The sequence below is a fragment of the Aptenodytes patagonicus genome, chromosome 9 (genome assembly GCF_965638725.1).
Source record: "Aptenodytes patagonicus chromosome 9, bAptPat1.pri.cur, whole genome shotgun sequence".
NCBI lineage: Eukaryota > Metazoa > Chordata > Aves > Sphenisciformes > Spheniscidae > Aptenodytes > Aptenodytes patagonicus.
The window spans coordinates 9,366,952-9,394,054 of NC_134957.1; the positions used below are offsets into that span (position 1 = coordinate 9,366,952).

Here is a 27,103-nt window from a genome sequence, read left to right on the forward strand (position 1 = left end):
TATTTTTCTTTTTTCCACAACAGATGAAATTTCAGTTCCGTTTTCTGGAAGTGTCCTGATTTTTCCAACCATTTCTGTTGCCTACTACTGTATTACAAAGAAATCTACATGTGCCAAAACAGCCACCATTTGATAAGGCCCTTGGTAGCCCATAACAATATTGCAGAGAACTCATTTTACATGATGGGAAACTCAAATGGAAAAAGATCATTATTTAAGTACCCAGAAGCATGATGAGTGCTGTACAAGACAAAGATGGTACAGACATCCCGATATTTGGGACAAAAGCAAGAGAGTTCAGAAGCCAAAAGTAAAAAAAAAAAGAAAAACTAAAAAAAAAAAAAAAAAGCAAGAATTGGCCAAGGGATTCACAAAGTTTCTATTCTTGATTAAAAAAAAAACTCGATTAAAAACTCCTTGGCAAGCAACTTGATTTACTTTCCTTTTTGCTCTCCAGCTACAGAATAAAAAGGACCCATCTTAGTAAATCTTTCTATAGCTGTTTACTGTGCAGAACTTAAGGAGAAATTTTAAACACTTGGGACATTAAACTGCAGGTAAACAGCGGACATTTCAACCCCAGATAGCCGAGGACCTTCAGATTCAGTAGGTTTTTTTCCTCTCACTTGTATGCAATTGCTTACGCCAATAAACAGACCATTTTTCTCAGGCGTTACAATTGCTTGCCTTGATCTTGTGATCACTGACCAAGGGCTGCACGGGGCAGAGCTGAATGCGCCGCTGTTCAAAGCGGATCTGCGGGGCTTGCTGTGCCGGACCGATGACACCCGGAGAGACACCCCCGCGTGTCACCAGCTACCGCTGATGTCATCGTGAGCGCGTTGCGGATGCAAGGAGGTAGTAACCCTTAGATGATCTCATAACACAGCATATTTAATTGAAATAGAAACGTAGTACATTACAACATGTTCATATATGTCGCATATTACAACATATTCAGAAATGGGCAGTTTTCTAAACAAAGTGTAGACAGAGCCACATGATTCCCATGCAAGATGGATTAAACTAAGAAACAAATCAAAATTTTAATAAAGTAACTGAAGACAATGACGGACTTATACTAAAATCAATAAATACGTACATATATGTATATACGCACACAAAATACACACATAAGGCTAAAAGGTCCAATTTTCGTTTGCAATGAGGTGAATTTCCAATGATGGGGCAGTGAAGAGTGGCCTTCAAGTCAAAATGAACTACATCAGCTTACGTCAGGACATTGTAAAGGAGTTTGTTCAAATGAAAATGAGACCTCCACGTCATTGCAAAGCAAATACACACAATTTTGTGTCTTTAATTTAAAATGAAAGCCCCAGTGTACCAGGCAGTGGTCTCCTAATGGAGTATTTCTGCACACAGGAGATTGGTCTGGAAGTCAAAAAATATCGGGGGGGGGGGGGGGGGGGGGGGGGAGTATGCGAATTCCTACAGTTTCTTTTCTTTTTATTTCAGAAAGAGCCACTTGTTCAGATTAAATACTCTTGGATCTTTCAATGCAGAGGAAGGGGAAGAGAAAGAAAAATGTTGATGTTTGCAATGCTAAAACTTACCCTATCAGCTTCAGCCAAGGACAAGAATTCGAAGGCTTGAACACTTACCTGGAGTTTCAAAGAAAATTACCCAAATGTGGAGGTATCTGTCTTCCTCCGGTACTATCCCTGGAGTTTACCTGCATCTGCTCTGCAAAGGGGATCGCACCCTTCCTGGCAGAAGCGCTCCGCAGTAGCGAGGTTTTGGGTCCCTCCCTCTGCCGTGTCTTCTAAGGAGACGCATTCAAACCTCCTCTGACCCTAGAGCTCTCGGCTATGGCAGCAGAGATCATCTTAGAGGGGCTTTGCAGGCTTGCGGCAACCAACCAACCACAGCACAAGGCTTGCCCATCTAGGCGAGGGCTGGCACACTCATCTCCTGGTATTGCCACTGGTTTTGGAGCTTCCCTGTTTTATCTTTCGAGGTGAACCATTCCTTAAATAAATTTTTAAAAAATCAGTAAGAATGTATTTTTTCCCTTTTAATGCAGCTGCAATAAGTTTTCATTAAAAGAACTGTATCTAGGTGTGGGACAGTCCCTCTGGTAAGACACAATGCCTTATTTAACTATATGATTTAAACTTTTGACTTCACACGATTAATGTTCATAGTCAGGACCCATCAGTTCCTGAGGAGCAGAAGAGATCTTTCGCCGTTTCTGCTGTCTTTCCTGGTGGCATGCTCCACTGCCTAATAAAACCCTCCTTGAAATTATAAAGTTTTTCCTAACATATAATCTAAATGCTCCCTGCTGTTTAGTCTATCCCTGCTGACTAACGAGAAGATCTGATATCTCACCTTATTAAAACATCCTTTCTTGCAGTTGTAGACAGTTTCAGCAATTTTCTGAGGCTGAACAGACTAATTTTTCCTAGACATTTCTTAGAAATTCTCTCTCAGACATTACTTTGCATTGCTAGTGCTCAGCTGTGCGCCTTTTTCCTTGGTTCCTGTTAAAAACCCAGCGCTGTGCAATAAGAGCACGTTTTGACGCAAACCACATATTTTGCCCTGTCCATGCTGTCCTTTTCAATGTGCGGCTTATTTACATTATCTACACGTGTAGTAGCTATCCACGAAACAGAGTCAGATCCCGCACGGGAAGCCAGCGGCATCGCTTGTGCTTTTACATCTCCAAAGTCAGGTCTTCCTCCATTTCCTTCTTCTCACCCCAGGCCGTACCGCTGGGCTGCGGCGGTGGGATGGCACACACCAACTGCGACCGGTTCTGTTTCGCTTCCCGAACCTTTTCCGCGTTCCCCACTGCGGGAAGAGAAAAACACCAACTTGTATGAGAAATGCTCTCCTTTGTGGGGCAACAGGAATGAAGAAATACCGAGAGCTACCGAGGTGGCCGTTTGCTCATTGGGGATGAGCTATTCCACTGCAAGGATCACTTCTCAATTATAAAACAGAGGACAAAGATCAGTGTTTCAATGGAAGAAAAAAAAAAAAAAGACAATTTAAACCCTATTTTGTACTTTGAAATATGTTATGTATCTGGATCAATATCATCATTCTTTTGTCAGTCCCCACCAGCAAACTGTGGAACAAAAATTTGTATCAGTGACTACCTTAAAACAGCTTTTCAAGATGCAGGTGTCCTGCTGGAGCACCTGTAATTTCACGTTGCCACATTAAGTGATTTTTTTGGGGGGATGCACATGCAATCACGACGGAAGCGTTACAGCCTCCTTCAGCCCTGTCACCAGGGTATGTCGGGGGCCATTGTGCTCACATTTTCCCTGGGGGAAAAAAAACCCCACCCAGAAACACTGTTTTTTATCACTTTGCTCTGCTTACAGTCATGTTTTTCTTCAGGAAGAACATAGTTTAAACATTTATAATAAACTGTGGATTAAAATAGCTACATCCCCAGCAGATGTCCACGTTATGAACACACGAATGCCACACAATTGTGCCCCTCCCATCTACTCTTACAAACCTGTAGTAAAATACCTCTGTGCAGAGAAAGCGTTAGCTATTCTACAGCTCTTTATTTAGCAAGTTTTTATTAATTGTTTAAAGAAAATTACAAAGGAAGAAAACGTTAGAAATAGAAGGACACAAAAAGATTGAAACTTTCTTGCTTCTTAAATATTTTTCCAGTACCTATGTAATAAAGAAATATTCTGTACGTTAATGTTAGACCCAGCCCCTTAACTTATCTCAGCCCATACTGGGAGGCAACACTATTGTTTTGTTATTTTCAACAACCACTGAAACTTTTCAATAATCACTTTTACAGAGGAAATTGTGCTGAAAGGTGGTGTGCCGAGTATTGTAAAAATTCAGTGCTCAGTTTCCCACTGAACATCTCATTGTGGTTCAGAGGCTAAAATGACTCTGTCTACAGTTTTGACCAGCCATATTTTGTGTGAGGCTTCATTGATATTAAACCATTTTTTTTAAGCGTGAAAACTAAGTTTTCAGTTATCTAAAAACTCAGCTTGGGCTTATGAAAACACGAGGTCTTGAGCCACTGATCTTTCTGTAACAGATATTCAAAACAGACGGTGATGCTAATGGGGCACTCGAAATGCATTTTAATAATACTTAGCAAGCAAAAAAAAATAAATCATCTTAATTTTTAGAAAGCATTTGGGCACAAACTTCATGTTTTGAAGTATCATTCATTTTTATAAGGTTTTAGTTTGTGCATTAGTGTCACCATAGACAGAATGATCTGCAATTACTGCCAAGCGCCGTAGTGCTTGGTGGAATATGAAGAACGGTACCAGTTTCAAATGCTTGCCTGGCTGGACATGGGAGACAAGAAAACTCTGTGTAAATTCGCGCGCCCCCTTGCAGCACACCGGTAATAAGGAGGTCGAACACCTGGACTGGGACACACTTCTCACTGCTATGGTTCCCAGCACCGCTGCCCGCCCCCGAGTAGCTGCCTGGAGCACCTTCGCTGCCAGCAGCTCATCCCAGCGCACGCTGAATCTTGTCTCAGGTGGGGCTGAGATGGGGCACTGGGGCTGGGAAGGCTCTCGGCTCTGCTCGCTCACTCATGATGCTCATCTAAGGAGCCCTACTTTGTCCCCCCGTCCGGAGCGATGCCCCTGCCGCCCTGCCTGCAGCCACCAGCCTGCAACATACAGCCCAGCTCTTCCCGCTGCTGCCTGCAGCGAGGTAGGGAGGGCAGGAGGCTTTGCCTTGGCTGTCTCCCAGATCCCAGCCCTGCAATGGACGTGCCATGGACCTCAGCACATCCTCCCTGTCACCTGCTGGGCCATCCCACGGGGACGGGGCAGGGTGAGCGGGGGAGGAAGGTAATCACCGCCGGCACCCACCAGCACCCCAGCTTACCGGTGAGGGAGCGGCACAGCTTGTGCTGCGTGCTGGAGTCGCCCTGCGCCGAGTAGGAGTCATCCTTCTGTGATTAAGGAAGAAAAGTACTTTAATGCATTTATGAAGATTGCTAGCAAGTCTGTTAATGACACTCCGGCTTCATAAACAAGCCATTTGCAATCCCCAAGGACTCCGTTTCCATTTGTTTTACTTTTGCCAAGAAAAACAAAAAGAACTATTGCTAAAAATAGACCGAATAGATGGCAGGAAATATTTACAGAGGCTGATTTCTTTCGAGTTGGTGGAAGAGGTCTGAGCTCTCCAGGAGTGATTTGGCAGATAGGATGGGAAGGAGCAGCCCTGGAGCGGAGAGGACTGGGCAGGCGAGCGCGGGAGGCAAAGCCCATCCCCAGGACAGGGACATTTCTCACCTTGGCTGTTTCCCCACCTTGGCTGCAGGCCAAGGAGGCAGGTAACGAGCTTGCACTAACGAGTTCCCTGTCCTTTCACTCCAGTGCTAATCTCCACCCTTCAGGGAAAAGAAAAAAAAATAAAAATCAGGTAGCACAATGCTGCCTGAATTGTTCGGTGCTTCTGTAAACTGGGAATAAGTCTCTTACGCAGCTGTGATTTGGCACCGCGGTCCAGAAACCCAGACTGCCAAAATAACTCTGGACACCTCCCAGCCTGGTTTTCTGTTTTGTTTCGGTTCGTTCTCCTCCCTCCCCTAACGAGGACTGATGCCCTCCATCCCTTGTTCACACTTTTATTGACCATTTTAATAACAATGCCTTCTCGGCTCCAGCAGCAGCGCCCGGCTCCCTGGAAAGCCATTCCCAGGGGCATTTAACAATTCTCAGAGCATGCTCCATGAAAGGGCTCCGACATAATTACCAAAGGCAGTATGTCATTTACGCACATGGCTTACAGGCAGCTCCAAATAAGCTCCTTCTGGGGGAGTGTACTCATGTTTTGGCAGAAGAAAAGAGGACGAAGTTGCCTGGCTACAGGTGCAAGGATTTTCTGGGTGCTCAGTGGTAAATAAAAGCTATCCTGGGTCTCAGAAACCGCCCTGCCAGGGTACTCTGTGTTGGATCCTTGCCTAAAATAAGGCAAGCCCAAAATCCGGACAGCGTTCAGAGCCAGCATGATGCACAGCTCCAGGAAGCAGCAGCCTTCGGCAGGAATTTTGTCCTCAGGCGGAGGAAGGCAAACTTTCTGCTGGAAATAGATAGTCTTGGAGTTAATCCTCTGGGCTATGATTCAGATCCGAAGTCACCTCGTAGTCTTGCCAAGGTTTTTCTGCCTGGTGTAAATCATTTAACCTGCACCGTTGGCTTGGGAGGGATGAGGATTGTTCTTTTCTTCCTTCTTCTCTCTGCCTTCCCTAGTCACCCTCCAGCCTCTCCTTGGCAGGGGCTTCTAACGCAGCCTAAGAGTCATCTCTCACTACTGCAAAAGCAAAGGTAGACACCTAAAGTGCAGTAGACCCCAAGGCACCTAAAGCCACCCAGGTTAGAGAGAAGAGGCGATTCGTCCTGGCTGAAGCCAGGTGTTGGCCACGGACTGGCGCCTGTCCTGGCAAGGGCACTGGTTTCTCCGCACCGACTGTGGAAGGAGATGGATTGTCCATCAGGCAAGATGAACTTCACTCTTGGCTCTTCCCCAGCCTGGTGGAGCCAGAGACCTATAGAAAGGTGCTCTTCTATACATACCTTATTTTTGTGGTGACTGATACAGGGGGAAAAGACCAACCAGCACCTAATGTATTATGAGATGAATTTAACTGAGCTACAACAGCTTCATATTTTAATAGCAAAGGACTAAGCAACGTCACTGAAAAAGAAAAATATATATGCAGACAGCCAGCGAGCAGAAAAAGCAGTGTTTCTACTGAACCAAAGGGATTTTTTAATTATTCACTCAGCTCATAACACCTAACTGGTTCAATGTATCGCCAAAACTTTTTTCAAATAGACTGGCAATGGAAGACGTGCAGGCGTTTCACCAGCGCCAGAGGGTTTCCAGCAGCCCTTTGCTTGAAGTTTGTTTCACAGTTCCTTGATTGCCAGTTGGGTTTGCAAACACAGTTGTAATGCTTCCATCTCGTGGTGAAATGCAGAATAGAAAAAATCTGTGGCATGAGAGTCGCTAGTTTTTTCTTGCTGACTCAAAACCTGTAAGGCCAAACTCCATCCTTTGTAGTCCCAAAGGGAAGGGTATCTGACAATTAGAAACTCTCAAACACTAACTAGCTATATGTTTTCATTCATCTCTTTTTTAAACAGGAAAATGCCATTTGCTTGTCAACTTGGTATGAAACTAAATCCGAGTGGCTTAATTTTTTCCCAAAATTTTAAAATATTGAGCTGCTTTTAATGGGCTGAAATCTACTTTTTAGCACAGTGTTCCTTCTTTCTGCTGACAAATTCTGCAATCTGTCCTCCTACAGCATGAAGTAACAGCGTTCACCCACCCTCCCACCTCGTGTTAATATTCCAGGGCTCTTGTAGAACATTATCCCATCACTTTTGGGTATCGCCTTATTTCTATTCGCAGTAAAATGAGGCAGCTATTCTAAAACATTAGCAGATAAGCTGCTGATCACACAAAGCACGCCTGATTTTTCCTTTTGGGTGCAGAGGGATGCTTCTTGGGCTTAGAGTCACCCTTAAAGATGTCACTGGAATCAGCTCGCGGTATTTACATCTGCTTCACTTAGACTGGCACAAAGCAAAGGTAGCTGCTGTAAAGAGGTGTAATTAGCACCAACAAATGACTCCTACGAGACAGCAGTATTAAGCATCAAATTGGCATTTTGCATAATCCATAGGAGCATTTGCCAACCCCATAGGGCGTTAGCCACCATCCATGAGTCAGTATAGAGACAGAGTGAATTCTACTGCTTTTGCAACTCCCCCCAAAATATTCTGTCCTCTGAAAGGCCAGCTGTAAGCATTCAAAGTAACAGGAGAGACGGTCTTCCCAAAGGCGCTAAATCTCCTACCAAAGGCACCACAGTACCTAATGGGAGCAGCAGAGAAGGGGAAAGCAGGAGCACAAGGGTTAACGATCAAATGTCCTTAAAGTACGTAACGTCATGCTCAAAATCAGCCCTAGTTTGATGTTGTTCTTTTGAAGTTTAATTATGCCAAATGTTCTACAGGAACATGCCATGTTCTTGCCTATCTATTTTGAATTGTAAGTACCAATCAGCATGTAAATGATCAAATTAAATCTTTTAAGTTGTTTGCAAGAGCCGGAACACCTTTCTGTGAATGGAGGGCTGAGAAGCAGCACCATTTGGTGCGTTACTGCCATTCTCGGTGGGCTCTTCAGTGACTGGCATTTGTACAAAGAAATGAGAGTGGAAGAAAGCCTGCGGCAGTCCTGAGTTCTTGTGCTGTCGTGGAAAATTACTATCTAAATAAAGATAAATTATTTCTTTTTAAAAGGTCATTCTGTTCTCGGTGATGGAGTCTCGCTGCCCAGATTAGAGACCGCAGTCTGCACTTGGACACTGCTGTAGCTCGAGCCATCAAATCCTAAGATTCAGAGAAGTGGGTGAAATTTAGAGATGGCTCAGCAGTTACTGCTGCTGACCTGGGGGTTTGGGAGCAAAATACGGGGGGAGGGGGGGGGCTTCATTGCTTTTCCTCTAGAGTAAGAGTTACAGAGGATGGGAGGAATTGAAAAGACCAAGCCTGCTCCTCGGGCACCATTCCTGGACCATTTTGTCTTTCCATGGAGAAACGTTTGCCCAGCTTCTCTCATTGATTTCCAAAGAAGTCAGCAAAAGTCTTCACCAGCCCCAGACATTGTATTTACCTTGTTTCTCCTCTAATTCAGAACATGAACTGATGTGGAGCCGTGTCAGCAGTAAATTTGGACTTAAAGTGCTTCTCCCAGGAATCCAGTATGCAACACTTCCCTCTATTTTACTTTCTTCAAGTCTGCCCAGAACTGTAGCTGCTTTTAAAAACAAAAACTCACCTCCAGAATAAATAGGAAAGCTCACAATGATGTTTCTGTCCTTTCAAAAGAGTTGGGGGGGGGGCGGAAGAAACACCGAACAGTTTCAAATATTTACAGTCCATCTGGAGCACTGACAATGCATGTACCAAATTCCTGCCTTCAACGAAATCTCCCAGAAAAGAAAAACATGGGAAAAACAGACCTCTGAATCTACAGAGTGAAGCCCAATTAATAACATTTGCTCAGTAAATAACTTTCCTAGCATGGATGGAAGCCTGTGTTCACAAAGCACTGAACAGCGCTGCACCCAAGATGGCTCATTTGTTTGTCAGGAGTTGGGTTGGGGTTTTTTTTCCCCCTCGGTATTTCCTACTCCTTGGAATGCAATTTAGGATTGAGAGACACTTTTTTTTTTTTTTTTAAGGCGACAGGATTTGTCTTTAAAAGGAAATACCACCAGCAATAAACAGCACTATTCCTAGCGCTTGTTATACCTGCATGGGGAAAGCAGCCCGTGCACGGGCTCTGCAGGTCCGAGCCTTCCCCGCTCCCTCTTACCTCCTTCCTGGAGCTGGCCGTGTCACCTCCGCTCACTGCCATCCGCAGGCTCTTGTGCCGGAGGATCAGGATCTCCTTGGCATGCTCCACGGGCTCGGCCTCTCCGGGAAGGGTGTGCCTGTTGTACGCCGGCCCCTGCACGTTGCACCAGAGAGACCGCTGTTGAAGGTGGGACCATCCCTCCCCCTCCGCAGCAGCATCCCTTCACTAGTGCCTACGTCTTCCAGGGTCCTTCAACCCCCCCCGTAACCATCCTGCCTAGTTATGGGGATAAACTGATCCACCCAAGTATGAGAGGCGGGGATGGAGGCAGAGAGCCAAAGGAGGAAGGTGGGACTCCAAACTCTGCTTCTTTATGCAAAATTGCCCGAGCGATCACTGAATGACAAGACTGAGATGCATCTCCATTAGTCCAGGTGACACACCAACCTAGTGCAACTACTCTGTTCAAGGTGTCTTCAGCCTCAGTGCCTCTGCCCAGCCCTCCAATATTTTATATCAGCCCCACCTTCGTATATAAATCATGCAGTCAACAGGAACCATAAATCCTGCTTCAAAAGCTGTAAACCAAAGTTCAATCTCCCACTAACATCAGTGGGAGTTGGGATAACTCTTGTCGCTACAAGAGATGAGGCTGGATTTAGGCAGGAATAAGTGCAAACAGGAGGTATGCCTTCATCTTCATCCCATTCACCATTTCTATGGATTTCCTCCCAGCCTTATCTAGTTGCTTCTCTCAGCTCAGCAAGGGGACAGGAGGGGGTGGTTGATCCCTCTGTGCCGAGCTGCCCACACCAGCCGCATCCCCAAGGACTCAGTATTCCGTGCGTAATCCGTAAAACAAAGGCTTAGGTGGATTTTAAGGATAAGGCTCCATGTATCACCACGTGAACAGCAATTACAATGCACAGTCCTAGGTGCTGTGTAAAACCTCAGATTATTCATCAGTTATTCTGTAAACAGCAAGCGGTTTCTATGCTATTTACCAGTTGTACCAGTTTCATGGCAAAACTGCCGAGCGGCTTTAAAACCTCTGCAGATTAATTCTCACTCGCAGCTCACTGGCTGTGCTCTCTTCTATGGGAAAAAACGCAAGGTGAGGATAACCCCGTCCCTGCTCTGCCCTGTAGGTAACCAGGAGCTGTTGCAACTGCTGGATCTGCTAACCTGATGCCTGAAGATCCACGCGCTCCTCCTTTCTCCTTTCTGGTTCTGGGTACTGATGCCTAAAATACTTCATGAAATTATAGGCTGACTGGGTGAACCTTTCAAAAGCTGTCATGCTGCAAACAGAAATGTGCCACTGACTTGGAAACTGGATCTGGCTTCACACAGCCAACTATTCTCTGCTCACAAAGAGACATCATTAGTAATTATGTAAATATTCATAACATCTGCTCAGGCTGTTAGGATAACTGAGATAACTTTTGTTATTGGACATCTAAAATACAGATGGAGAGAAGAGTTATACCGTTCTCCTTATTCGGTACAGGTTCCTTGCCAATATTTCCTGTATATTTTCCAGGACATCCGGATTCAGAGTATCCTCCAATTTTTTGTCTGTTATGGCAGTCCTGTTGTTGTTGCTGCAAAGAAAACCGGACCGCCTTATTTCAGAAGATGCATAGCAGCACCACCAGCGCATCCCCAAAGCCCAGTGTTCACAGCAGCCCTTTCGGAGCCCACCACCAGCGATCACGACCCACAGCTAATCCTTGCAGATGGAGCTCACTGCAGAAGGGGCATTTGGTATTTGCATCAGAGCCGTGCCATCCACGTGCTCCCCGGTTAAGCGGATAACAGAGCCGTGGGGAGCTGTGGCAGAGCAGAAACGTCTGTGAGAGATGAGACAGCCGTTCTGACAGGCAAATATTTGACCCTGCTGTCTCAGCCGATGCTCATTCTCGCTGTTAGTTTCTTCAGGACGCGTAATGGTGCAAAGCCATCAAAAAACGGTGCAAGCGCCTGTTCCTCAGAGCACCATTTCTGGGTAACTCGGGGGGGGATACGGGTGAGCCTCCATGTACAAGATCAGAAGCCATGTTCACCAGTGCCAGCAGATTGCTGATCCACCTGATCATTTTTAATACCCACCTACTAATCTTTAAACAGTGTTTACTCTGCATTTGTCTAAGCTATGCCGCTCCTTCCCATGGGGTAGCCCAGCAGGGAAGAGCAGAGGAGGCAGAGAAGTTTGCAAAAGCTTTTCACAACTGTTCCCTCCGGCGGGAGGGTTGGGAGGAGTGAGGGACAGGGCACGACTGCGGGGGAGCACTTACAGCAAGGATGGGTGAGACGGTGCATGACCCAGCTGCCCTGCTTCTGCCAGCTCAATGGCATGTTTCCGCTCCAGCTTTTCATAGAGAAGCACGATACTTGATTTTGGCTGGTCGTATTCTCGAAGCAGGATCTTCTGCAGGTATTTGCTGTTGAAATATTCTAATCTGTTTGAGAACAAAACAAGACGGGCTTAGCCTCCTCCCATGGCTCCCCAGCACCTAAATGGACCTGAGCAAGCCAGCAGGTTCATAGTCCGCGAATGCCCCATATTCCATTATATTCCATTACTTTTTTTCCAGAAACCAATAGTCCCAGAGGTCAGTCCCTAATTATTTCTGCACTACAGTACATGAGCTAAGATATTAAAACTTTGCCAAATACAGTAAAAACTCCCCAAAGTGCCAGATTTATCATGAACTCCACTATAAGTGCTACAAGTACATGCAGTAGCCCCAAGGGACGCAACAGATTTAAACGATTCCAGATTCCCTCTTGAGCCATTTCCTCTTGCTTTCCGCTCATATGCGGCGCAGCCGTTGGGAAAGATCTAACCAGCATCGAACAATGACGCTCAAGTTTGTGTACAGCTAACAATAGCCAAGCACAAGCCCGGACACTGCTCAGCAGCAGCAATTCCCATACCCTCTAGTGGCACTTCCAAGCACTGGCATTCCTAAGAAAATCCCCACCAGCTGCATTTATCAGCTACCATGAAGTTAGCTGCATCTGCGTCTGCACAGCCAAGGAATTAAACGTGGTAGATTGCCATATTTTATGTTATTTGTATTTAAAAAAAAAAAATCTCCTATGCGTACAATCTACCAGAACCTAATGAAAATTGAGCACTTTGCCTCAGATTTCTGTAGCGATCCTCAATAATTTGTCAGTCCACAACAAGCAGTTGCCCCTCCAAGTGCTGCAAGCTCATATTTGTACTGTTAATTGTGCACACACTGGGTTGGGGTCCTCAGCTCCCGCACGGCCGGACAGGCAGGAGGGCACGGGCCGCGCCGCTGCAGGCAGGGACAGGCTGAAGCCACACGAGCTGTGTGTTGTGCTGGCACGGCCCTTTCATTTTCCAGCAGATTTCTTTGGGCAAGAAGGGACAAACACAATAGGAGAGGAGAAAGGAGTCTTTTTAGGGTGAAGCAGGATATGTGATCTGCAAGTGGGGAAGCGCCCCGAGAACCCGGTCTCACCTCGGACAAGGAAAAGCTGCCCCTTTGCCACCTGGGTTGTGCCACAAGGATGAACAAGGCTCGGCTGCCCACAGTGGAAACTTAGGGGATAGAAACCAGCCTCATTCTTTTCTAGACATGTACACAGTTGTATTTTGGCAAATCCTTACTTGTCTTTCCAGTAATACTGTCCCCAGTGTCCAGATATATCTTCAATGCCAGCCAGCAAATGATCCAAGAACTAAACAGAAGAGAGGATTTTGCTATACACCGGTTGCATGTGTTGCATACATGATGAACTCAGTCAGCAAACATCAAAAGCCAGCAGACAAAACGGGGGGATGCTTTCAGCTCGGTACACAGCGCTGGTAAACAAGAAGAGGGGATGTCGGGCTAATTCCCCGTCCAGTCATCCACGCATGTCCCTCGGTTCTGGAGTACAATAAGTGGTTTGGCTGCTTGCTTTCAGGTCTGTGCGAGCAAAGAATAATCGCTGAGGGATGTGGATCTGCTCTTTATGGTACGTACAGGATGGGTGATGGCTTCCATGTCCCGCATATTGGGCCTTGATAAGCAGGAAATGCTCATATTGAGGTTTTTGAGGACAATTTGTCTCAGGAGATCAGTATCTTCAGGATATAGATGTAGGTAACACACAAATGCTACTTCAGCTTGAATAATAAATACTGCCTTCCTCCAGACACTTCCACTAAATGAAATCATTGGCCATATCGTGCCTTATACAAACACATTATTATTGTTTAAAATGATATTAAAAATCCCAGACAGGTAGATTTTTCCACCTAGAAGTTAAATCTCTGGAATTTCCCAAACTGTTTTCCCTCTTACTGGCATCTCTCAACTGGGAGAGGCCTCTGCTCTACCACAGTCAATGCCCCTCCGCACTCAGGTACCGATGTCCCTGGAGCTTCCTCCAGCTCTAATTTAAAAAAAAATATATTTTTTTCATGGGGTCAGAAACAGAAAAGTTTCAGAGCGGTTCACTCAGCCCTGCAGCCTGGTACAGGGTTAGGACCTGGTACACGGTCTGAGGATCCGACAAACGACCCCCGCACTGATCATCGCTCTTGAGAGCAAGAATGTCCCGACTATCCGGACGGAGAAATAAATTTGAGGATGAAAGCTGCTTCTGCATGCCTGGTTTCCAACTGCCTGCATTGTTACCTTCTCTGCTTAACTTAATTGGTACACAGCCATTTTCAGCTCACGTTTCCTAATAAACACATTTCCAGAGACGATTTACTATTCGCACACTAACAAAAGAAGAAAGTATTCGCTGTTCATGGTAGGAAACTGTTCTGTTAACCTCAGACAAAGCCCTGTAATACAACCTAATTGCGAGGATGCCAAACAGTTTTTATAAACGTCCTCAGACCTAATGTCTTTATTTCTAGCTACCCAAAAAGAAGACAAAAACATTCCTGAAGGAGCCATACCTACAGAAATGTGAATGGGCATAAACAATTAGATTCAGAAACGTTATTTTACGCTGGATGCAGGGTACCACCGCATTAAAAATCCCAGGCCACGGCTCCCTGTCAGGTTGTAAGTCTCAGACTGAAGGAGACCTGGTGCAAAGCCTCTCTGATTTGTTCCTCAGAGCACCAACAGCACTGCGGTGGAATCCAGCTGAGCTTCCCTCCAGCAATGCAAAGCCTCAGCTAGGTGTGTGGAGGACCTTGCTTTCTCATGGAGTTGACCCACTCTCTGGAGAAGTCCTCCATAACTAGAAAGGCCAACGTTCGGATGGCGAGAGGAAGGTGAACTAAATTCCACCTTTGGGTTACGGTGACTTCAGTGGTTCCTTCCAATACAGCGTTTTCCTCACCCTCCCTTTTCTAAATTTTTTTGCAAAGATATCCAAACCGATGGTGGTGAAGTGACTGGTGAACACATGGAAGATCCCAACCCTGAAAGCAACCAAGTCCCATTTTCTTTCTTTCACTCTTTTCAGAGAAGCAGAAAAGTTGGCGTTAGGTTCGAGTATAAACTTTTGGGCGAGCGATTATCTTTTCCTGTCACGTTTGTGCACCACCTAATGCAACACCAGCCTGAGTCACTGGCTGCTATTCCAATGCAAATAATAACACATGGTTAGGAAGCTGCATAGGACTTCAAACCTGGAAAGGGACTAACCTGCAGAGGATTCAGGTAAAACTGCAGATCTGTAGAGTCCCTGGAGGCACACCACATTTCAGGACCATCTCGCTATCAGCAAAGCATATTGGAAAGCTCTGGCCACGTGTTGATGGATGCATCACTTACCCGAATATGGATCTGCTCTCCCACTGTGGGAGCACTCTCTCTTTCCCTCTTGACGGCCAACAAGTCAACGAGAGGACGGATGGTCATTCCCTGCAGCATAACCACAAACACAAAAATCAGCCTTTCTTCACATCAAGCGTTCTTAGTGTCAGCAGGAGCTCACATACAGGCTTCAGGACGGGGGTAGGCAGAGAGGAGAAATGCTCCGCTCTCCTCATCTGGCATCTCAAAGACGACAAAAAGTCAACCAATAACTTCAAGGTCGAGCCTGTGGTTTGCTATTGCTTGTAGCCTACCAGATGGAAAGGGGCTTGAAACGTTCAAAGTTCAAATGCCTGAAACGATAATAGTCCTTGAGACTTCACAGCGCGCAGCCTCCGCCAGCATTTGTCTGCTAACTTTTTAAGTATTATGTGTCACAGATCATTACTCCAACGATCTTCAATGGCTAGCCGGTGGCTAAGTTTACTAATCAAAGTATCCACCTGGTGGGAAGGGTCAAGGGAAGAGTTTTAATGTCCTTTAAGCCTTGTGAGAGAACTTCAGAAATGCTGCTGTGGTGCGTTTCTCAGTCTGGCTTCGGTATGAAGTGACTTTTCTAGGACATGTTTACAGCAAAAATGATGGAGTAGTTGATGTTTATGACTTCTGAATGTCACAAATGCTGGCACGGAGGAGAGTTGAACACATTTTTAATTGCAGAAACAATTAATGTGTCATTTTAATAGCTAATAGCAATAAAAAATGCATCGCTATTCAAAATAAACAACATAAAACTCACAAATTCAGAAATAACAGATATTACAAAAACTAAGCAGAGACTATGCAATTTGGTCTTTTGCCTTCACTGGATAATCAGTTGCATTTGTTTTCATTTTAAATTGGCATTTTGGAGTTTTGTGACCAGGACTCCCAACTTTAGAAACGCTTGTATTCCTTTGGCCCTTCCTGACCTTGGGAGCATCATGGGAATCCCACGTGTCATTTCAGGCCACATGTCATTTCACAACACACCTGTAGGTCCCCTGTGATGCTCCTCCACCCACCGGGGATAACTCATCCGAAGTGCATCACCCAATGCCGACAGCTCTATCACGGCTCACACAAAGTTTTTCTACTGCCGGCGATCCAGTAGCCAATGGGTGAGCGTAGGCAGCAAACAACAACAACAACAAACCCCTCTTCACAATTATTATATTTGCTAACAATTTCATGGAAGAGGTCAGAGGCCAACAGGCTGAACTTCAAATGGAGAACATGGTATTTCATTTTTAAACTGCACTGAAAGGCAGAACAATGAGGGCTTTTTGTGACATTCCAGACAAGCCCACAGCTCCTTGGAGGACTTTCTGGTCTACGTGGCGCATATCCAGGCCTGCCTGGAAGCGCTGAGGACTTGGCAATTGCTCAGTCAACCTTCTCAAAATTATTAACGGGGCTTGTTGTGGGAAGAGCCTTATGTAACTGAGTTAGGCCAAAACAGATGAGTTTCCCGGGTTGCGTAATGCGCTGACAGACCCATGTATGGACAAGCCCAACCGCTTACACGTTGGTCATTAGCCTGTGGAGCATGAGGCTTTTCAGACAGCGTGGTCAGGATTTCCAAGAAAATGAAGTGGGTTTGTGCCCCGACAAGATGCCTTGCTGGCCTTCACCAGCTTAAAAGGGCCCAAATCATCTCTCCCCTAGTTTCTGTCTTATCTTAACACAGACACACCCCGCCAAGTCTGTATCGATATCACTATGAATGTAAAGAAAACTTATTGCACAAAATAACAACAGCAACAGAGTCCACTATCCACAGAAGTTGTTTTGTAGTCACTATTTCACTTGTCCTTTCCACCTAAAGTGACACGCACTGTGAAAGATGCTGGGATATTAAAGATATTCACTCTTCAATCCTGCATCCGCCGATGTGGCTGGCAGCAGTGCCACAGACTTCAGAAGCTGTAGGACTCATTTGCAAACCCCGGTTTCTGAAGGTTCATCTTAATACCTGCTTCTGTTATATTTACCTATGTTTTCTGTGCTGAGCTACAGCAATATCTTTCTGGTTCAGCTTCTAAGCAAGTTTATTCCCCCCCCCCGCCCCGTTCTCGTGGTGGCCTCAGCTACACAATGCTGCAGGTATCTGGAGCCTGAGCAAAGTCTGTCTTTATAGATGCTATGTTCCCGCTGAATGGCTGAAGGTCAAGGGGTCGCCCCGCCGACACGTACCCACGGGGGACCCTGTTTAACTCTCACCCTTTCGCATGGAGATGACATCACCAGTTGAGCTTTGAGGTTACACAAAAGCCCTTTTCCCGGTCCTGGGAAGGATTTTCCGAAGCCTTGGCAGAATGGAGCTGCTGCCTTAGAACAACCTTTGTCTGAGACTCAAGAGCGTCTCTGCATGAGCGGACGTGCCTAGTGACCGTATCTTTTCAATTTCTGACCCACATTTGCATCTTAAAACTTGTCAACCTCCACCTAAGTACGCTCCCCCCACCCTTGCCCCTGCTCTCTCCTTTCAGCCTGAAAACTGCACCCGGTCCAGCTGCCCCGCGGGTCTCAGCTCCGAGCCCATCGGCACGTCACACTCGTTGACCATTTTTTCAGCACATGATGTGGATTAGGTGGACATGGGGAAGCAGAGAGTCAACCCCAACCCTCCACGTTGCCTAAATACCCAACACTCACACCTGAGGGGTTCAGGGAGGCCAAGTGGAAGGAATTTGCTCTCCCGGGGTGACGCTCAGCCATGGGGCAGCTGTCACCGTGACCCACCATCTCCCAAAGCCCCGGCAGCTGCTCTGTTCCCTTCATCCGAGGGCAGGAGGAGTGCAGCCCCGGGTCAGCAGCTCTGTGTCGACCTCATGCGCTTGAGCAGGAGCTCCCGGGGAGCTTTTCTGCACGGCGTCTTTCCCAGACCCCCATTCCCACTTGCTTCAGCCCTATGGAGACCCACTCTTAACTTTTTGGGATAGGGCACACCAGGTAGACATCAGCCTTGCTCACTTTGGGACCAGATGACCCCAATTTTTCCACCACATCCTCCTTCAAGTATGACAGCGTTTTCCAGGTGAACTAAAAGGTGCATTTCAGAGAAACCCCGAAAGGGGCCTCGCCCTTACAGACTTGCTGCTGGGCGGAGAAGAGCAGGGAGACACATCCAAAAGCTTCATCCCACAGAAGGCTGCAGGAATGTTTTTGCCACTAGATGTCACAGCAATGCCGAGAGCTGCTGCCTGCCCGCTCCTCCCGAGCAGGGCTTCCCTGCGCCCTGAGGCGCGATAACCCCTTACAACCTCAGCCTGTGCCTAAGGGAGAGAAAAACCTTTCTCCATCACACACCTGGAGGGGTGCTAATTAAAGAATCCGTGAAAAATAAAAGCGTATTAGTAAGGAGAGCAATACCAGCACCAAGTCCTGCCCCTGCCCCAGCTGCAGGCTGACCAGCCTGGGTCCTTGCCCGCTATGCAACTGCAGGCAAGGGTCAGACGTGACACCTCCCATATGCTCCCCAGGAGCAGCTCAAGCTGCAGATGCTCCTACAGCTTTTCTATAGGATTGGGCTTTGCAAAAGCACCCGCAGCAGAAATCAGTCTTTAAAAAGAAAGAAAGAAAAAAAACAATAGTCCATTCGTGCTTTAAACAATAAACCCAATATCTCAGGGCAACCAGTGCTACGAGAGTCCACCTCCCTCTCCCACCCTGGCAGCGGGGGGTTAGCACGTCCACAGCCAGCCCGTGATGTGGGCAGGTTGCACTCACTTGCAGAAGCTTTCCCACTGGGTAGGAAACAACCCAAGAATCACTAGGGCAGCAAGAGAAAGCGGGTAACAACAGGGCTTAGGGATCAGTTATAGAAGAAAAATGAGAGGCAAATAAATCAAATGTGCTATGACTTTTTTATTTGCTTCTGATTTTCTGTGCTTTTATAACAAGTAACACACCCAATTTTTTTTTTCCAGTGGAGGAGTTAAAGCAATCCCCTTCCTGCTGCATCATCATAAAATAACCGCAGATGCTTTGCTGCATGAATGCGAAAACATCTCAGACATATATACAAAATATTTTGATAAACAACTAATGACTGTTGTTGCTTCAGCTGTTGGATGCCCCAGTAAAATGGAACTCATCCTCAGAAAATGTTAAGAAGTGACTCCTTCAAAATTAGGTCCCTTTAAATTGTCCCACTTGTGAACTACCAAAACTGAGACGACCAAACCATAAGCCTCTTTTAAAATTCTTGCTGCCCACATTCAGCAGGTTTGGAGTCTCTCCAGTATCTTCCATCTTCTCACCTTTGGGATCAGGAAAGCTGACCTTCATTACTGCACGGCCTAGGTAGCATTTCATTTCATGACAAGGCCTACAGTAACAAGCGGTTCTTGCTCAAACAGCGAACTAGCTGTAGAGGTTGATTTGTGTTGGCTTTGCTCTCACATAAAACACGTAAAAGCACTACTTCAGAGAGGAAACCTATGCCAGCATCGTTCTTCACGATTTTCACTGCTGCTACCCCAATACGGATGGACCAGATCAAAGATGGGACAAGTTGTCATGGGAAATGCCACAGCCCATGTTGTAAGTCAACAACTGCTAGTCAACCTCACGAACGTGTGACACATTCTCACACCTTCTGCCTCTTTCAGTAATAATTTTAAGTTTTTATATGCCTAACCACTCGACGGAGGGAAAGTTTTAATGACTGGTAAATCCTTGTATTCATCTAATGGTTTAGCACTGGTTATTTGTCCGGAAAAAAAAAAATCATGTTCCTTCTTTACACCTGCTGGTGACACCGAGATTGTTTTTACCTGTATGAACACGGTGAAGAGGATGACAACAGTTGTTGCTGCAATGAAGAGCTTCTTTCTGTGAAAGTCAGGAAGCAAGAAAACCAAAGAGAAACAAATGGCTCCTCGGAGTCCCCCGTACGCTATAATGAATTGGTCTTTGCTGGTGATGGTGTTCACGTGAAATCTGTTCACAAAGAAAGTCAGCACAAGAACCCCTGAAAAGCAGGAAAGAAGACAGGAGCACATCAAACAAAAAGAGCAATGAGATAATCTTATGATATATTTTACAATAAAACATCACTGAACTGGTAAACACCAATCACGAGGAACTAGCCAGGGCCCAAGGTGGTATATTCCAAATATGCCACTGGAGAAGGGCCTTTCTTCCAGCCTGGGCCAACAGGTTTGCATTTGATTTGTCCAGATAAAAAGTAATCCCCAACACATTTCTGATTTGGGGGATTACAAACACTGTTGACTGGCCACAGTTCTGGGGGTTTGTATGACTATAAAATTTTAGGTGGCTCATCTTGCAGGAAATTCTCTTGTTTTTTTAACTCGGCCTTGGGCTTATCACAGTCCAGCTGGGAAACCAGAGTTTCCTTCAGAAGGGCTCTGAACTCTGCGGGGGAGTTTTAGTGTCATCCCGCTCCCATGACCGCGGATGCCCAGAACATACCGTTTACCTGGCGACTCGGTGTTAAGCATCAGCTAAATACTGAACAACCAATAACTATTGGCAACATAGGATGTATTAGCACATTTATTTTGATGGCAGTTAATTCAAGTTTTTAGGGCGATTCTATGGTCACGTGCCAGCCGAAACTTTACTCGTATGATGATACAGAGCCAGATTCCAAGAACTGAATTGAAATATTAATTGATTTATTCTAATTGGTGATGACAAATGATTGAATTGCTTGCATTATAAATGCTCTCGAGGCAAACCATCAGCAACAGTTTAGCCACAAGTTATCCTCCAATTTCCAAAAGTTTCCAAGCAGTAACTTGGATAAGTAGCTATATTCTGCCTGTTTTGATGTTGTTTCTTCACAAATCTTTCACCCAAAGATTTATACTGTATGAATTTAAGACTACGTAAGGTGAGACAGCAATTGATGCAATTTATAATCATTTGCAAATACATAAACAGATGCAGAAAGGTACAAAAAGCCAGGCCTTAAATCAGTAAGCCGTGATCTTAATACCAACGGATACGATAAACATCTTATTTCCTGAAAATTAATGGCCATTTTGAGAACTGGTGACACAGACTGTCATTGACTGTTGCTGGGAATTAGCTGGATCCACATCACTATTGCCTTTCTAAAGGGTGTTTGTAAAAGAAATAAACTTCAAGAATAGTGCACTTGTAATGTACATATCAAACATCTTCCCACACACACCCACCCCAAAAAATATCTGAACGCTGATTGCACATCAGGCTGGTTTGAAGACAACAAAAAGCTGGGGATGTTCAGGAATAGGGAACTCAATTAACTGAACCTTGTGACACCTTCCCCATCTCTGGAGCTCCGTGGAGCTGGTGCCCGTACCAGCAGATGTGAAGTACTTCGGTTTCAAGGTTCTTTGTAACTTAAAAAATAAACAAACACATAAAATAAAGCATACCTCAGATCACATCTGCAGCTACTGTAAAGCTCAGGCAGTGCCGATGGTTTAAAGGAACAAAATTTACTTGAGCAGGTATCCTGGCCTTTGTCTTAATTTAATCCTTCGTCATAAATTATTATTAGCATTCCCTAAACTAATTCAAGGCCAGTTTGCTCCAAGAGATGACATACAATTAATCATTTTGAGCGGAATACATTTTCTTCTGGAGATACACCCTGAGAAAGAGCAGAAGGAAATCTCCCTAGTGCTTGGATAACAGTAGAATACTCATGCTGTCATGCAATTAATGTATTTTGCTTTTTAGATGATCTCTCTTATATCAAAGTAATTCCAGTCCCCAGGCTTCAGCAGAATCATTTCTCATTTAAGAGCACTGGGAGGGTCCAATAAAGGACTAGAGTACAGCTCAGAGTACACTAACCCCAGCACTGTCAACCCAAAAGCCCCCAATTCCTGCAAGCAAACTCTGTGGGTGCCTCCCATTCCTGGATCTGTGCCTTGAGCGTGCCCAGAGCCGCTGGAGGGGTCTGAGCAGGTCGGGGTCTGAGCAGGTCGGGGTCTAACCTCAACCACCACCTCCACAGCAGGAGCTTCCCAGCCCGGCCTCGTGCAGCACCCTGCCCGGCTCGCGTCCTCCCGGCACGCCTACGGCTCTCCAGCAAGGTGCTGCAGAACAGGGACGCCCTATTCAGGGTCAGATGTGCAAGACGATTTTCAGCCCTGGTTTGTGTGTTCTTATTTAATTCAAGGGGGATTTTGAACGGAAAGAGGGTTTTCTTTCCTGGCTGCAGCGCTGAGCCCTTCTCTAATAATGTGCTGCATAATTTGAGAATGCAATCGGAAGAGCTGTGTTTAGAGAGCGAGAGGATTTTTGGTGTGCTTTTATAATGTTACTATGTCCCTTATGTCATGCAATGAAGAATTTTTTAACTAAAAAAAAGTCAAACTTACTCAAAACTTTTTCATTTGAGAAATAATTTAAGAGAAAACCACTTAATCATAATAAAAACATTTGAATGTACACACAACTGACTAATAAGCATGTTTCCAAGCGCATTTATGGTGCAGTTATTAAACCAAACCTTGGCATGCATTAACAGCTAATACAACCCATTCTGCTATGTCTTGCTAATCATGGCCTATCCTATTTAAGCAATTTCTTGAAGTGTCTATCAAATTGGAGTTCACTGTTTGACTCGGTGGTTTGTAAACATGAATCCTGTTGACTGTTTTTTAGCTCTCAAATTCTTTGCCAAAATGCGTGCTCTGTTATATTTGCAGATATAGTAAATATATAAAAATATCCCCATAAACGAGAAGGTAGGCACTCTGCGCTCACTTAGGTGACAGGAACTGCACAGTGTAAGAGGCAATGGAGAATCGGCCTCTCCGAACACCAAATCAGCACAAGGTACAGCTGGGCACAATGGTAAAACAGTGCGTCTATTTTTCTGGTCATTTACAATGCATGAAAATGGGATCCCAGAGTATTCTGGGACCAGGACTCAGGTTTTCATCGTAACTGATCTCAAGAAGGTCATCTTTAGCCACAGTTGTCAGGAGAGTATTTTCATGCATAGCTCTCTTCCTCTTGTTATCGCTAAGTCTTGGTCACTTTTTTTACTGCGAGGTTGGTCAAACACTGCAGTAGGTTTCCCAGGGAGGTTGTAGGGTCTCCGTCCACGGAGATAATCAAAAGCCATCTGGACACAGTCCTGCCTAGCTGACCCTGCTTAAGCAGGGGGTTGGACCAGACGATCCCGAGAGGTCCCTGCCAACCTCAGCAATTCCCTGATTCTGTGCAATTCTGTCATTCTCAGTCCTTATCTTGAGAGTTCTTGAGTAGGAGCAGAAGCATCCTCATATTTTAGGTCCCCATTCTCATCTACCCAGCAATAAGCTGGGTAGATGGTCTTCTGTAAAGCAGAACAGCATCTCCAGGGACAGCGGTTTGAAGGTTCCTCCAGTTTCCCATTTAAGGACGCTGCCGAACACAAACTTGTTATGAATTAAATCCCTTAAAACTCTGCAGTTCAGAATACGCAGTCAGAGCCCCATGGTTTTACACGGCTCTCTGATCCCAAGCTATGTACTCACAATCTCCCTCCTACTGTGAGGATACCAAGGGACTTCGGATTCCACTGAAATGGAAGAGGAGATCATGGCAATCAAAGGAGGGTCTAAGACAGAGGTATCGCTAAAATAGATGTCATGAGAATTTCTATTTAGCACCAGTGCTGTCTATGGTGAGTGCACAGACTAGGAAATTGCAGTAAAACGCAAGACTTTCTATTGAGCAAGTGATGGAGGAGGAGGGAAGCATCGGCTGGGGTGTCCCACTTCAGTCCTTGCACTCACATCTGGGACAACCACACATACAGAGCGAGCAGGAAAGGATGACGGTGGGAGCAGGAGCATTCTCTCATTTAGTGGAATCACATTTTTCACTCCTATAAATAAGAATATATTATTTAAAAAAAAATAAATCTATAATTTCACCATACCTAGTGCTCTCCAAACGAGACAGAAAATAACAGTGAAGCAAATGTATGGCCAGTTCCACTCATGATTTTCTCCAATGGTGGAAACTCCAAGAAAGATGAAGATGAGGGTATCGCTAACACTGCTCCACATCTTCATGAAGTATTTGACTGTGGTGTGAGACTTCAGAGAGATGTTAGCCTCCACGTAACGTTTCATGCCCATGGCACAAGCAATGATGCTGAGGAAATGAAAAGGAAACAATAAGTTTTTCTACTTAAGCACACAAAATCGACACACTGTCATTTGTAAAAAAAAAAAAAAAATAGGCTTCACCAAGTCTTAGATGTTTGCAGACATCTCACTGGGTAGCGATTCGCTTCCTACGTCAGTCCAATAATATCGGGAGGACCACCGGGACAGTAAGACACTATACAGGTTGACCAGACTGTCTGAATCTGTTTTCTAACAGATAAATGCAATAGATGGCGAGTTGTTCATCATAGCCACACGGCAACACCTACAGTTAACTACACCCAGCTCTTCCCATCACAATACGCTGCTTTCAGTTCTTTAACTTTGCCAAACTCTAACCATCTGGGCCAAAGAGTTTCGTGCTTAGGAGCCCACATTACCTATTTTGCCTGGATGAGAGAAAGACACTTGAGGGAATGGGACACTTGTTTCTCAGCGTGAGAAACGTGTAAATAGGACTCCCGTGGGTTTGGCTGATATCTGGTCACTACGGCAGATTCTTGTAGGACTCGGAATCGGTGTAGTTAAGAGCAGCCCGAATGCTGAACTCCTTCACCTAAGGGACCAAAGCTAATCTAAAGTTGGAGAAACTCAAGCATACGACACACCTCACACTGTATATTTCTAAGCCTGACCGGACTTGCACTGTATATTATTTGGGCACAGCTAGGAAGCCATTTACTCCATGCAACCAAGAGACAATAAAATGATCAAGCACACTCATAAGGCTGCACAATGAGCCAAGAAATGCAGTTGCTATAGGCGGAACATCTGACCTCCTCAGGTATCGCATATCCAAGGTCACTTCAGAAGTGTGCAGCACCAATTAAAACTTCTGCCTTGCAATTTTTCACGGATAATTGGTTCTTCAAGTTACAGGGTACATGCGGTTAGCCTAATTCATCAGCTTTCCAAATCAATACATTTTCAGGCCAGCAATCTTAGAAGGTCAAAACAATTGAGCGCTCAAAGAGTCGAAGTTCCATTTTTTATATTTTAACCTGGACAGAAACATTTTGTTCTAAATATTGTACCAGCAATAGCAAAACGGCTTTATGTTTCCGAGATCTGATTTCCACTGGTATTTGGTAAGGCCATCCACACGGAGTTCTATTGCATTAAAAATTCCTTTCACAGGGGACATCATGGTAACTCTCTTTACATTACATCACATGCAGACAAGCCCACAGAGAAGTAGATCCTGGGCTTGCAGAAGTGCACCTGGGTCTGGGGGACTGACTTTAAACACCAGCTGCGACCAGGACAGGTAAGTGACCCATATAGATGCAAATAGGTGTTAAGATAGGTGGTGGCCTCCACAGCACATTATCCATAATGCGTCCTCTCAGCTAAGAACTATTCCAAAAACAGCCATGCAACTACTGCTTTGCAGCGAGCACATCACATTTAACCCCAGAATTTCACGAAGGAGATTCTTTGCATTATTTGGGCTTTGATGGAAAAAAACCCAAACCCCACCAGGGTTGCCCCCTGGCCCCAGCGAACAGGACAGTTTGCAGATGGGCAGAGCTGACTCTGCTCTGGTTGTGGTTTTATTAACCTGTACGAAACCAAAGACCCTGATTCTCTCCTCCACAGCTATTGATTTATTCATTTCAGGAAGACACTGCCGCCCACTGCATCGCTGCCCCTAATCTGCACCGCTGCTAACAAAAGGAGAGTAAGGGCCACTTTCCTCCTGGCTCATCAGTGAATCGCTAACACGTCTTCACTGCCACAACTCTGCATCTATTGTCGGACCAAGACAAAGGAATGAACAGCAGCTACATTCATTTCTGCTCTCCTTAAAGCACTAAGAAAATCAGCAACACTCTTATGGGAAAATACTTATCAGATATTCAGTTGGAACAACAAATAAGAAATCACAAGGGAAAAAAACCAAACCTTTTTCAAATGAAGATGCACTTCCACCCACTGAACTGCTGATTGCTGGGCTTTGCATTCGAACAAAAAAACCACACACACACATTTCTATTTCTTTCATTTAAAAATAATTATTTGTTTTTCCTCATTGCATGAAAAAAACCATACATGTTTTGAAGGAGAAAGAAACAGTTGGGTTTGTCTGAAATTAAAACTGGGCTTCAGGGAGAGGACTTGCAGTAAAGGCACGGGATACAAAAGGTCAGACTCAGAAAAGCCACAATGCTCTTACTGGGGAAAGAGACCCCGTTTTATCCAGCAGCATGAGACCAGGATTCAAATCCCTTTTTCATCTAATGTTCTTTGAGTTCCCATCTTTCTTCTCCTAAGAAAATGCACCAATACTTAAAATATTCCTAAATCGGTCTTTTTTGATTTATCCCTTTCAGACTGAACCACTTTGCATAAAGCACTGAGCCAGAAAGAGTGATGGGGATTGAACCACAAGCTAAAAAATAAATAAAATTCTTCTGTTTCTGTATCTGCCTCAATAAATAGCAGATAAAAGAGTTCCGGCTAGGAACTAAGAAATCCAGCAAGTATTTATGGGAAGTGACTTCCAGAGCCGTGGTTTGGGAACACTTCTTGGGAAGAGAATATGGGTTCACACCAGATTCACAGACAGGGAATAAACTTGACCTGTTCTGTCACAGCTTCAAAAGGTGGGCACTGCCACGGGGGGGAAAAAAAGAAAAAAGAAACCAAACTAAAAAACATTTGCAGAACTGTTTAGCAGATTGGGTTGCATTCACAGATTTTTTTTTTTTGGACAATGTAGAATTGATTTTTTTTGGCAATCAATTTATTTTTCGAAGAAACAAACTGCCAAGATCTGCTTCTTATAATACAGTATTCCCTGGTCAGAAATGAATGAAT

The 27,103-nt window shown here is 45.1% G+C and overlaps 1 protein-coding gene across 1 annotated transcript in view; it reads right to left on the reverse strand.

Annotated features, from left to right (window-relative positions):
• Window positions 1-2,644: 2,644 nt before the first annotated feature.
• LOC143164717 (sodium/hydrogen exchanger 2-like) overlaps window positions 2,645-27,103 on the reverse strand; it is a 29,176-nt gene continuing 4,717 nt past the window's right edge. The window contains exons 4-13 of the mRNA XM_076347641.1: window positions 24,052-24,269; window positions 19,931-20,127; window positions 15,129-15,218; window positions 13,013-13,083; window positions 11,664-11,828; window positions 10,856-10,970; window positions 9,385-9,519; window positions 6,499-6,504; window positions 4,870-4,936; window positions 2,645-2,817 (exon numbers count right to left, since the gene is read on the reverse strand). Of these exons, the coding sequence (XP_076203756.1) occupies window positions 2,681-2,817; window positions 4,870-4,936; window positions 6,499-6,504; window positions 9,385-9,519; window positions 10,856-10,970; window positions 11,664-11,828; window positions 13,013-13,083; window positions 15,129-15,218; window positions 19,931-20,127; window positions 24,052-24,269 (1,201 nt within the window). The 3' untranslated portion in view covers window positions 2,645-2,680. The remainder of the gene's footprint in view (window positions 2,818-4,869; window positions 4,937-6,498; window positions 6,505-9,384; window positions 9,520-10,855; window positions 10,971-11,663; window positions 11,829-13,012; window positions 13,084-15,128; window positions 15,219-19,930; window positions 20,128-24,051; window positions 24,270-27,103) is intronic.